General features: G+C 34.6%; 1 protein-coding gene across 16 annotated transcripts in view; it reads right to left on the bottom strand.

The window, feature by feature from the left end:
* Window positions 1-12,996, bottom strand: part of LOC121324203 (teneurin-2) — a 460,344-nt gene that overhangs the window by 153,816 nt on the left and 293,532 nt on the right. For 14 of the 16 annotated variants that reach the window (XM_041265803.1, XM_041265804.1, XM_041265807.1 and 11 more), the window contains one exon: window positions 1,907-2,125. The exons of the other annotated variants lie outside the window; for them this stretch is intronic. In XM_041265803.1, the coding sequence (XP_041121737.1) occupies window positions 1,907-2,125 (219 nt within the window). The remainder of the gene's footprint in view (window positions 1-1,906; window positions 2,126-12,996) is intronic. 16 annotated transcript variants of the gene reach the window in all.

Here is a 12,996-nt window from a genome sequence, read left to right as displayed (position 1 = left end):
GAACTTAGAGCCTTGATGAGCTCTAATAAAGATTTATAGCAGATTAAGAGCCTTCACAGTATTAAAAATGGATTGTATTCGGCGAACAGATATATGATACAGTAGTTTCAAAAAAGAGATTTAGAAAATATATCAAGAACACATATGAATAGTGTAACAAAGCCTGCCGGCTCAGGTTCGTTTGCACCCTTTTAAAGTAGGCCCAGATACAGAACTGTAAGTTTTAGCATGGCTGCACACTTTTATTATGTACAAAAACAAAATAAACAAGCAAAAACCTAACTCCCCTTGGAGTACTAAAGCAAACTAAAGGGTTTGGACGGCTAAGCCATTTTCCCAACAAAACCACTGCTTTTAATTTAACCAGGTTGGTTTTCTTCTCCTAAACCGGACAGAAAAGCTTTTTCCCAGTCACATAAATTTTCTTCAGGTATAAACACACCATACCTTCATTGCTCTGCACAGAACTCTTCCTCTGTTACCAGCTCCCTGGTGGTCCTCTCTCTAATGGAGTTTCAAGCTCACTTTTTATTTCATGTGGCTGTTCCCATTTAGCCCCAGTTACCTTGTTTGAGACCAGCTACATTCTCACATGTATTTTGGCAGACTGGGGATTAATTCCTCCATTCCTGTCAGCCACCGTCCAAAACACACATAAACCCAAATTATTTACAGGCAGGAATCTGCCCTGCCACAACAAGTATAGGATTTTGCTACTTTAATCATAATCTAACTCCAGGATTACTCTCAATGGTAAACACTTTAATAGGAAAATCATTGTCATTCTTTGCTGTCGACCTGTCTCAGGAAACACTAAGGACTGAGGCACAAATTGCAAGTCATTTGTTGAGATCAAAATACCACTGCCATTATAATCACCAAACTAGAACCCTCCACAGAGTTTACCATTCCTCTAATGAGATAAAGATACACTGTATATATTAGTATACAGTCATATTTCATTCATCTAAATGACAGCATTTTGAGCTGATGCAGTTTTGATTGAATATAGCCCATTGCGTAATATCTGCTGGTAATAATAATTATATTTAAGCGAATAACATATTTTTACAAAGCAGATAATGTGTTTTTATTATTACAAAATGTAATCTTACAAAAAGAAAACAGCACTTTTTCATACAACAGCTACAACTAGACGAAACTATGTAAAGATAACTGTCCCTCTTGCTAGTAAAATATCCACTTGTAAGGCTGTTCTATCCTTGCGCATTCAATCCACCTTGTAGCTATCACCTAAGTATTCGTAAAGGTTCAAATAAAGTGCAGATTTAAAAGGTTTTCCCTTTTTTAATATTTCTAGCTACCACAGAGCTGAACATTTATAACCTCAAGCTGCAAGTAGTGGCAGGAGCACCTATGTGACCCGCAGAATGGCAAGCAGCTAAAATTACTCTTCAGGAATGTAGATTAATCAAACCAAACAATAAAATCTGCTATCTTATTGGGTTGGTATACAGCTTTTGATATGCTTAGGCATGTCATTTTCATGAGTTGATGATAATACAACAGGAAATACAATTTCCTATGCTACTGCACTAGAATTCTTGACACTTCTTGCAAAGTTTTGCTGTTCCATAACATCAAAGTCTAGTTGATCTTTGCTTAGAGTTATTCATCCATAACTTCACTCAATCACTGACTAGTAAGAAAGCAAGTCAAACCTGTTGCTTAGTGAATGCGTATGGTTGTGGATATCTCTTTGTGTGTATGGTTGTGGGTATCTCTTTGTGCGTATGATTGTGGGTATCTCTTTGTGCGTATGGTTGTGCGTATTTTTGTGGATATCTCTTTGTGCATATGGTTGGGGCTATCTCTTTGTGCATATGGTTGTGCGTATGGTTGAGGATATCTCTTTGAAGGTAAGGTCTAAGAATGGTCTTCTTACCCTCGCTTGAGGAGTGTTGTGGCCCGGCGCAGGGTCTCAGCAGGTATGCGTTGGGAGAGAACTCGTCAGGATTGGAGTCCAGGATGGGACGGGAGGCGTTGCTGTCTAGTAATCGCATCTGGCAATCTCTAACGGCAACTGGTGAAGGATGATGGGAGCCAATGGGCGGTGGGGCAGGAGGGAGGAGGCTGGACGAGGGTGTGGGTGGAATGGGGCGACCTGGGGAATGGACAGAGGGTTTACACGTTACTTATGAATGGCATGGTCTATATGCAGGAGCTTTGAAAAGTGTGAAAACCTGATATTATATTGTACAGCCAAAACTGCTTCTTATGACCACTTACTACAACAGTTTTCTAAATACCAACATATACATAGCATAAGATTTTTAGGAAAAGAGTTACCAGTACATAAGTAATCACGGTTTCATGGAAAGCATAGCCATTACCAATGAGGGTTGTCCAACCTAAAGTATGTGTTGTGGATAAATCCCATTGCTTAAGGCTATTACTATTGTGTTTTTATTATATGGAAAATAAGATTGCTGATCCATAAGCAAAACATAAGAAAGCTGGTAGCTGGTGGATCTTAATTGGATCTTCAGCATCAACAACATGGCAAGGTAACCCATTCCCACACCATCACCACTGTGTAAAGATATTTCTGTTTGTATTTAGTTTATCACCTTGGCTTAAAATATTAATGTCTGAAAAGTTAAGCCCTATTTACAGAGTGTTACCTAAACAGTAAGCCAAAGCCACTTCATAAAATGCTGGTTGGTAGTCACAAAGACTACCAACCAAATGCTCACTGTTAAAGACTGCCATTGTTGTTTTTGTTTCCTTAATATCAAACTACAGTATTCATAAAAAGAGTTTAAAAAAGCATTTAAATAGATATACAGCTTTGTAAACCCATTCTGTGACAGTACTGATTAACATTTTACCTTTCATGCGTTAACAAAATTAATTGTAATACTTCCATGCACTCTATCAACACAATCGTAGCAATTCTCCATGACCTAGTGTCAAATAATTCAAATTTCCACTAGAAAGATGCTCTGAATACTGCTTTAAAACCGTAACGTGATGGCAAGATCATTTTCCTAACCTTGGATGCTCATTTTATGTGCCTACCCTTAAATTACGAGACACCACTTTATAATTTCTTGAAGAGGCTCTCAAAGCCATTAACTCACATTTCAGTAGCCTTTTAATCAGAATAGCTGCACCCTGTTGCACTGTTAAAAGCCCCGCTATGAGCGGGATATCTTGCTAAGTGTCAAAAATTGTAAAGTACCACCACCTGATGCTTCACTTAAATCTAATGGGGTGTTTATTGAGTGCATCACCCCACTTATATCCCTCAACAGACAATGGACTCATAGAATCAAAGCCACACATTTTAATAAGCAAGGTATTTCACAAGTTGGGTCATACCACACAATGCTGTCCATTTTATAGGAATGTCCGAGGATAGGACATGTATTTACTTATCATCAATATCACTGTTTCGTCACTAAATAACTTAACATCCTTGAAAACACACTCGGCCCATTTTGAAATACATGCAAAATATTTAAATGTGCCATCTGCTGAACATGTTACCATGAGTTTTGTTCAGTTAGTGTCAATGCAGAACTATTAGGTGGACATTTCTTTCTTAACTTTACACAATAAAATTGGGCCTGACAATACTAGTAAGAAATGTAGAAGTCCTCATTCAAGGTCTGTACATGGACTGAACATTAAAGGGATTAAAACAATAGCTCATGCAATGAAAAACACAAACCGTGTATCTGTTTATTCAGATTTCATGATGTTTTTCATGTGTTTAAAGCAGTCATTCTAACTCGTTTCCACTTGTTGATGGTAGCTGACCCCTCCAAGCCAGTAGGAATGCCATGATTAAACCTACAACAAAAGCAGACAAAGCTACGGGCAAATGTCCCTTCAGATGCATCTTTGATATACAGCCAGAAGGGGTGTTTCAAACACAGCAGTGTAGTCTAGGGAAGGAAGGGCTCTATCGGGATCTTCCAGCACACTAGCTGCACTCAAATTTTGCATGACTGTTCCAAAGGAAGTTTGAAAGGATTTTAATCTCTGCCTGGGATTCAGACTTCTTGTACAGCACATTTGATAACAGTTTTAATAGACTCCCTTCTCTTGTATTCTATTCAACGTCTTGTAAAACCACTCATTTGGTCCTTCGTGATACTGGGCATCACCATAATGATAAGCCTTGACTATATGCTATAATCACACGTTCTGTTACTACAAGTGTTTCACATTTTAATTTGACTCCACGTTGCATGCCTTTCAGACTGATATTTAATCTAAAATGGCTTTTTCAGCACAACATAATAAGGGGAAATGGGTTTAATATAGAGAATATTTCAGCTGTTCATCTAAATTCACCATACTTGCTGCAAAGATTATGCACATTTGTTTAAGCTTAATTTATGGGGTGGTCTGTTTACTAACAGTTGTTCATGGTTAGCTATTAGAGAAATTCTTGCACATTCAGATAAAGCCCTAGCCTTTTCACATAATCATCTAATTGTTTCTTTTATTTACTCCTAATATGTCACTTAAAAATGTCAAAAGCTTAACTACTGTTTGTAAAATAATAAACAGTTATATTATTAATTATATTACAATAAAATACCATTTATTTATCATAAAATCGCAATACTAACTAAATAATAAGGTCAAAAATGCATTAGACAAAGCATTTCTTTAAAAATGACTTCACAAGGGTTTAAATTATAGATCTATATCTATATATATATATATTATATATATAATATATATATATATATATATATATATAATATATATATATATATATATAAGGCCTACTTTGCACCCTGTAACGTGGGACTCGGTAGCTTTTTTTCCGTATTATAGTGTCATCTCTGCAGTTTTATAGTATAACGGAGATCAACTTTTATACTTGAAACTGGGTAAGCTGAGGAGCTCTATTGAAAGTTAAACCCAACACAAAATGTGCCATTTTCAATCACTTGAGATGAGAAATTTTAATCAGTGATTAACAAAATGAGAATACACGTAAAAAAAAAAAAAAAAAAAAAAAAAAAAAAAAAAAAAAAACTAAATTTGATGTAAAGCTGGTAGATTCATTTTCTGAGAAACTGGAGATGAAACAAATCTTCAACTCTGACAGCAACTAATAAAAAAATAAAAATAAAGCATACCCCACGGAACACATTTTCCTTAAAAATAAGTTATTTTTTGCAGTTCATTATCTACCCAGTTTAATTCACCATTCCTGAATTATCAAAAATTAAATTATATTTAAGATTCTTTAACATTGACTTAATGTACATTAGTATTATTCATTAAAATCACGTGCAATTTTAAACTTAACACCTGTTTATTGTCTTTTTTTTATTACAGATACTAATATTTTGATGGTCTCGTAGTTTATGATGTATTACATAAACCCTAGATGGAATTATTTCCCAGTAACTCACTGAAGCCCATCTATATATATATATAATATATATATATATATATATATATATATATATATATATATATATATATATACACACACACATATATATATATATATATATATATATATATATATATATATATATATATATATATATAATACACACACAGTTTATATTCACTTATCTTCTCTATCAACGATATGAACTGTTAAGATAAAGCAGGATCATGTGACTGTATTGTAATTAAAGTTCCACACACAGTACAACCTAGGCAGTACATGTAGGAGGGATTATCACTCTTTGAATAATGAACAAGTGAACATTTGATGTGTAATTACTGACTGGAAATCTTGTTTGAATTACCTTGCAGGCATGTTAAACCCATTTCCAACAATAAGTGCTAATGTTTCTGGCATTTTTCTACATTTTCTGAAGACCTGTGGTATATTTGGGTCATGCCAGCTCATGTGGACCAACAGGGGTTACTCAGCCTCTTTCGTCAATGACTAATGTCCTTAAAACAAGATTTAAAATCATAATAACATTTCCCTTTTCTCCAGGACATCCCACAATTAGGTCAAAGAGCATAAAAAGTTACCTTTTCCACAACACACCATGTGAGGCATCTTCTGTATATGCCCCTCTGTCACTATTAGAAAACCGCATGCTGCAGCAGGTTATCACTATCATTAGCAAAAAGGAAAGGAGAGTGAAAATGGAACAGTGTGACTTTCAATTGATCCTTTTGTTATTGATAAGGTCCAGTATTAAATATATATTAGGTAAGAAGGCTAGAACATAGAGTAAAAAAAAAAAAAAAAAAAAAAAATGAATAGAACTGTTCCTTAATGTTATCAGCACTCTTGAAACATTATACAATACCGGTATCAGTTCAAATGTGTGGCTTGAATGCACTCATATAATTACATTCAGAATTCTATATTAAAACATGATACACTTGTTCCATTTACATTTCTATAACCTGATGAAACAGTGTTAAATAAGCAATCCTACAGATATAGCACTGTGTCTGTCAAAGAGGCTTGTTCCAACTTTGTGCATGCATGTATATGTCTGAGGAACCAAGCACTCATTACAGGAGAACACAGTCTAATCAAACGTCTCTTTAAATGACAGCGTGCCCCCCGACAAATTAACAAGAACAGTTTCTGAATCTCCGATGCTGTCAAACGGGACTTGTTGACCAATTTATCTTCCTATCAACTATCTCTGCTGCTTGTCAATCAATAGTGAAACTATCTCTGCCCCTCACAGTTTTCTACCAAGCAATTTACTAGGAGTCAATCAACGCCAGGGTAGACCTTCTTTAAACAGAACAGAAACCAAAAATAAAACAAGGTAGAATATGTGAATTAATTACAATTCCCAACTCTTGGATTGCTTTGAGAGGCCACAAAGCTTCTCAAATTACAATTAAATGAAAATATGCAGATCACAGAATATAAATAGATCAAAAATTAGATTTTTTTTACTTGCATCGTCACTGAATAATAACGAGGCAGATACAGCACAGTGGGTGTTGACACGCCACACACGCAACACGTCCCCTTGTTATACTTGGTGTCAGAGTGGGTTAGTGCCCCCTGGAGACTCAGAACAGAACTGCAGGTTTAAAAAAAAAAAAAAAAAAAAAAAAAAAAAAGGCCTTAAAGAATTCCAGGATGACAAGCAACGGTGGTTGAAGGAAGATGGGGCTCCATGGTGCGGAGCTTGAGGGGGTTTTAGGCACCTCTGAGACGTGTGCCGATATGAAGACCCTCAATTTAGAGAGGCCTTCGTGAGGTACGAGGTGGAGTCAGACAAGGAATGGCTCCGTCTAAAGGTTCAACCGCCGCCGATAGCCCATTAGCGTGAGATGGACTGCTTTGTCTTCTACTCCCCAGGGATGGTGGGTTGGACAGCCGCCTTTGTCTGCCTCAAGGACTAAGGTTGATACCTCGCCTGCGGGGAATTAGGTCACTTGGTGCAGTGCTGCCCCCTCAAAGACCAGGAGGAAGAGCTAACTGCCCAAACGCCCAAAAAGAAGGCACTGCCTGCCCGAAGAAGGAAGTAGGGGAAGAGCGGTTGCTCCTGGAGGCAAGCAAAGGATGAGTCTCCAGCCACATTGCCACATGTTTTCTGGCAGAGAGAAATGTAACCCCCTTCACTGCCAACCCAATATTTCCCTCACACCCACACACACTTCTGCCCTGCCACAAAGGCAAACACATGTAATGCATGGGCCCCAACCATTGACATCTGGGCTTCATTTTAAATATGGCACTGCTATTTTACAGCAGGTTTTGAAAAGTACCAACTAACACAAACATGCAATAACTGTGATAAAAAATAACCTATTTCAAAAGCCATAGCGATAAAGCCTAATTAAAATGTAATTCTAGGGTTATACTGTATATTTTACCTCAAAACTGAAATATACATAAAAGGGAAATTTCTTCCCAAACAGAATTCCAGGACCATTGTAATCCTACCAATTAACATACCTTTAAAACTGAAAAATGTAGGCCTACTTCATTTATTTATATATATATATATATATATATATATATATATATATATATATATATATATATATATATAGTATAATGCTGATAATGTAAACCTAATTTTTTCACATAATTTAACTTGTAATTTATTAACTGAAGAAAATTCAGAATACATGAAACATTAATACAAATATCTAATTAAGCATTGGAAAATGGATTACAGTTTTAAACCTAATATACCTAACCTCAAAGAAACAATCCAGATACTTAAAATAGCATCAATCATTTAAGATATAGAAAAGTACAACAGTGTGTTTTTATAGTAGTTATTTTAAACACCTAAATTAACAATAGTATTTTCAATAAAACTTTACAATTATTAATTATTAACACAAATAAAAATACAAAAAACGACAAGGAACAATTAAAGTGTTACATTATGTTAATCAGAAAAAGAATAATGTTTGCCTTTGATGGCCAGCAGTAATTAACAGACTTAATTTCCTCTCTAATTAAGCTGGAGGGCAGTTAAGCTATTGTAATTTATTTTTCCTAATTTTTTAAAAGGTCATTAGAAATTGCTTTTTGTTATTAAAACAAGGTTTTGTTGAGAGGGTCATAACTAAAAGCATTTATCTATTTAATATTATGTACTGGTAATTTGAATCTCCTAAAAATGCTCTACCTGTTTAAATCAATTGACCTTTACGTCCGTACAATCTCACCTTCTGTTTATCTATTACATTAAATTATGTTACAGTACATACTGTACAATACAATAAAATACAATAGAATCCTGTCAATGTTATGCTGTACAGTGCATTTATGATCAAACATTATTATTGATGTTAACAAACTACAGTACCCCAGAAACTGGATTTATATTTTCCACTGGTTAGCCTTGAAAAAGAAAGATGTAAATGTTATTTAAGACAAACTGGATTCCATCTCATATCAGACAGCATCTGGTGACCTGGTCTCAGTATGCAACTTTACACAGTCAGCACGAACATACCCGACCCTATATTTCAGTGGAGCTTAAAAGCGTGTGACGCATATCTATCTGATCATTTCATTTTGGCCCGTTCCTACCCTTGTCTGGTTTTCTGGGAACACAAAAAAAATACAATGTCAAAAATACATAGGTGAAAGGCCTGTGTTTTAAAAGAAGTAAGCTTCCATTTAGATGTATTGTAGTTGGTTATGCTTGCACGGTTTCTTAGCAACGCCCTTACCCAGGGCGACTTACAGTCATAGTATATATTTTCAACAGAAGAAGTATTTGATTCTAAAAATATCACTCGCCAAAACAGACAAGTGTGGACACGTGCTGTAATACAGTGCACACTCTGGTAACTACGCAACAGAAAATTTAAATCAAAATGTTACCCATGACCAGAACTGCGTAAAACGCAAAAGACAATGCAATTTAGCAAGATCGAAAAAAGAAAAAAAAAAAAAACAACACAGTTTCCAGAATTAAAACAGTATCCAAAGTCAGTATTCAAAATGTCAGAATATAGTGCTCGATAAGGCCCTAATGTCCCAGTTCACTTGCAAATGAAAATGCACAAAAACAACTAAGGATTAAAAATAAATAAATAAATCATCACAGATAGATTAAAGACAGACTGATTTGCTGCTGACTAAACGTCGACACAAATAAATTTAGTAACATTGAACATATGGGCATGCTTGACGGGGTATTATGTGACATTTTGTACATTAATTTGTAACATATATATATATATATATATATATATATATATATATATATATATATATATATATATATAATAAAATGCGACCGACGTGTATCTGAGTGTTGTATATCCGAGTGTTGACTGTATAGCAATTTACTGTAAATATAATATTTGACAGATAATGACAACGGAAGCAAGTCAATAGGGTGTGCTGGAGAATAGTATGGTCACATTGTAAAAACCTGTTTTTCTGCTTTAAAGGAAGTTTGCTTGTTGAAAGTTTCCAATTCTGCACCGTGGAAATAAGAATTATGCAAATACAATTAAAACAATGTGGATAGCAATTTCAATCGTTAATTTACCCCAAAAAATGGACAGGTACTATACAAATATTTCTGTCACATCATGACAAAATGAGAAGGCTGAACTCAGAATGACACAGTTGCATTGTTGCAATTTACAAATATCTAACTGCACTTAATACTTTCCCCCTTATTCCATAAAAAGTTTATGTAGTAGTTTTTTTTTTTTTTTTTTTTTTTTATTTTTGCTTACAATGTTAAATATTTAACTGCAAATCATTTAATCTGAATCAGAGGAAACCTTAAGCAACAGTTACCAGGATCAATTGACTAGCCTTGATTACAAATCACAATTTACAGGAAAGCAGGATCCCCAAACAGCCCAAACCTGAGCCCGAAATAATACGATCTTTTTTTCTTTTTTTCACAATCAACAGACATGATTCAACTCTTAAAAATGTATGGGTAATGAATACTCCTTTTACGTTGGGTATTTTACTTGTGTTGTCCATCTGTCCACCACCAAACAAGTGGCCAAAAACTGGAAATGGGGACAGCTTGAAATCATTCATCTGGAAAGTGACAAATTACTACTACAAGGATGGTCATTCATCATCCAATCCTTTTTTTCTTTTTCTCTCCATTCTTTCAATCCTCATTTCTTTCGCTACAGATCCAAACTTTATTGCTCATTTCTTTGCCAGGAGTAATCATTTCAATCTTCTGAGCTTGTGCCCATTTCATTTTTGAAGAGCGCAGATCATTCAAGGGGTATTATAGCCTACTAAACAGGATACCAATTGAGTTATTAATGCACAAGCAAACAATTATTTATCTGTGCGTTACAACCCAAACCAAGGCTGGGAAACACTCATTCATTCACGAATCACAACTGCTGTAAATAAACGGTCATTGTAATTGGTATTTGCATTAAGCTTTATGTTAACATCCAAGTCAAAAAGAAAAGATGATGTGGGTTTAATAACCAAGAAACAGAAGGTAATTATATATCTGCATGAACAGTGTTCTATTTGCATCTTCCATAAATTATTAAAATAAATCATAGTTCTGTTGTTACTTTACATAACCAACATATTTCATACTTGCTTACTACCCTATTAGAGCCATAAATATAAGAGACTCAACAGTGATCAATTCAGAAATCCTAAAACAAATGTTTAGACTGAAAGTTTTTCTCAAAGTCTTTTAGGCGAAATGTTCATCAATGAGTTTAGAGTTTCTTTTAGTATTTCTTAATATCTTGTGTGATCGCCTTCTTTCTCTATGTTTTGTAGTATAGATCATTGCGTACCAGGCTTACTGATTTTTTTTTTCAACCATTTCTAAAAGTTTAATTTAAAGGTGGTGTAAAAAGGCCCACTAGGGCTGTGCAGCTGTAAATTATGCCCCCTTTTCTGATATATTTTATTTACTCAGTTCCCACAATTTAAGAAGGGGGCAGAAATCCACTACCAGTTATTTCTAAAACCACCTCACTTCAGAAATGATCTTTTAGAAGGGATGCAAAGAAGCATTTTTACCGACAGCATACAACTTGTATATGCAACACCGGTGGTTAAAAATGAAAAAATAGCTTTCGTAAATACCAGAAAACTGTTAGGAGGTACTGCACCTTCATTTCACTTACTGAGCAATCCCATGCACATAAGAATAACACAAGTGGGATAAGGCTTTGGCTTGACTAGGACAGGCTTTAATGCAAGTTCCCATTATGCATGCTCTCAACTTTGTGACCCACGAATAATTATGTTCAATAATTATATAACATGTCCACTTTCTTCTTTCACTCATACTTAGTGCAGCACTAGTGATGTTTTAGAAAGAAAAAAAATGAAACCATAATCCATTTTTCATTAAAAGTTAGACTTTTCAAAGCTTAAAACAGCCAATCAAAAAAAAAAAAAAAACTTTGATGTTAAACATCAGACAGCAGCAGCTATTTTTACTTTTTTTGACTGGAATAGTTTCTTTAAAAGCTGTTTGAAAATAATTGCAAAGTTATGCTATCCCTTGTCTGAACTTTAATTTAGCCTATATAAAACAACTTTAAAAATTCATAATATCTTCTTTGAATGTCTATGCTTTGGAAAATATTACCATTTAAAAGTAATCTTTGACTTTACACCTGGGACCAAGGAAAGCAAGAGAATATTCAGGCATACCTATCACCGATTATGCAATATAACCTATATAAAATGTACATTGAGGTAAACACTATTTAATACAAAAAATAAATAAATAAATACAAATACACACACTCCAACTGTACATATGCTGGACAAAAACACAGAAACAACTCTGATATTGTCTTAAAAGTATGTACCACATATGGACACTTTTGTGTATGTATTCAGTCAAGCTCCCTGTTGTAAATCAGCTTTACAGAGGCCAAGCCAGCAGAAATGGGAGACTTGTAAACTAGGGAGATGCATCCTTCTCCATTGCACAAATTAAAGGCATTTTACAAGCACTTTGTCAAAGTCCAATAGTCATTGCAACAATACTCTTTGTAACAACAATACTCTTTGTTTATGCACTGTATTTTAAAACTGCTTGACATTTTACATTTGTTTAAAATTAATGTTTAAAATGTAATTTATATGATAATGGCTTGCAACCACACATCCACTTCTGTCCATCTGAAACATTCTCGCTACACAATTACTTCACAAATCACATAACGTGCCATTAGTCATTTATTCATTTCTGAGGCTGACCGTCACTTAACTATTTGACTCATCCACTCTCCGGTGCCGCCCCGATGTACGATCCAAAAAGAGATGGCTCTACATAGTAAATTATACACAAAATAAAACAAAAAACAATGACAGTAATCTTTGTAGTTATGAATGAGACTAAGATGTACATTAATCTATCCAGCTGACTCAATATAAATTATATATGAAAAATGCAAGCTCTGATACCTGCATTCAGGACCTGTAGAAAGTTAAATCCAATCTGGTGTGATATATCAGATTATATTTCAGGTGAATACATGTGCTCATAATATCAACAATGAGTTGTTCATGTGATCTGGGTTACTTTATATACTTCCTTATAAGCATCTAATATT

This window comes from Polyodon spathula, chromosome 12, assembly GCF_017654505.1.
Source record: "Polyodon spathula isolate WHYD16114869_AA chromosome 12, ASM1765450v1, whole genome shotgun sequence".
NCBI lineage: Eukaryota > Metazoa > Chordata > Actinopteri > Acipenseriformes > Polyodontidae > Polyodon > Polyodon spathula.
This window is presented reverse-complemented; position numbering and strand designations above follow the sequence as displayed.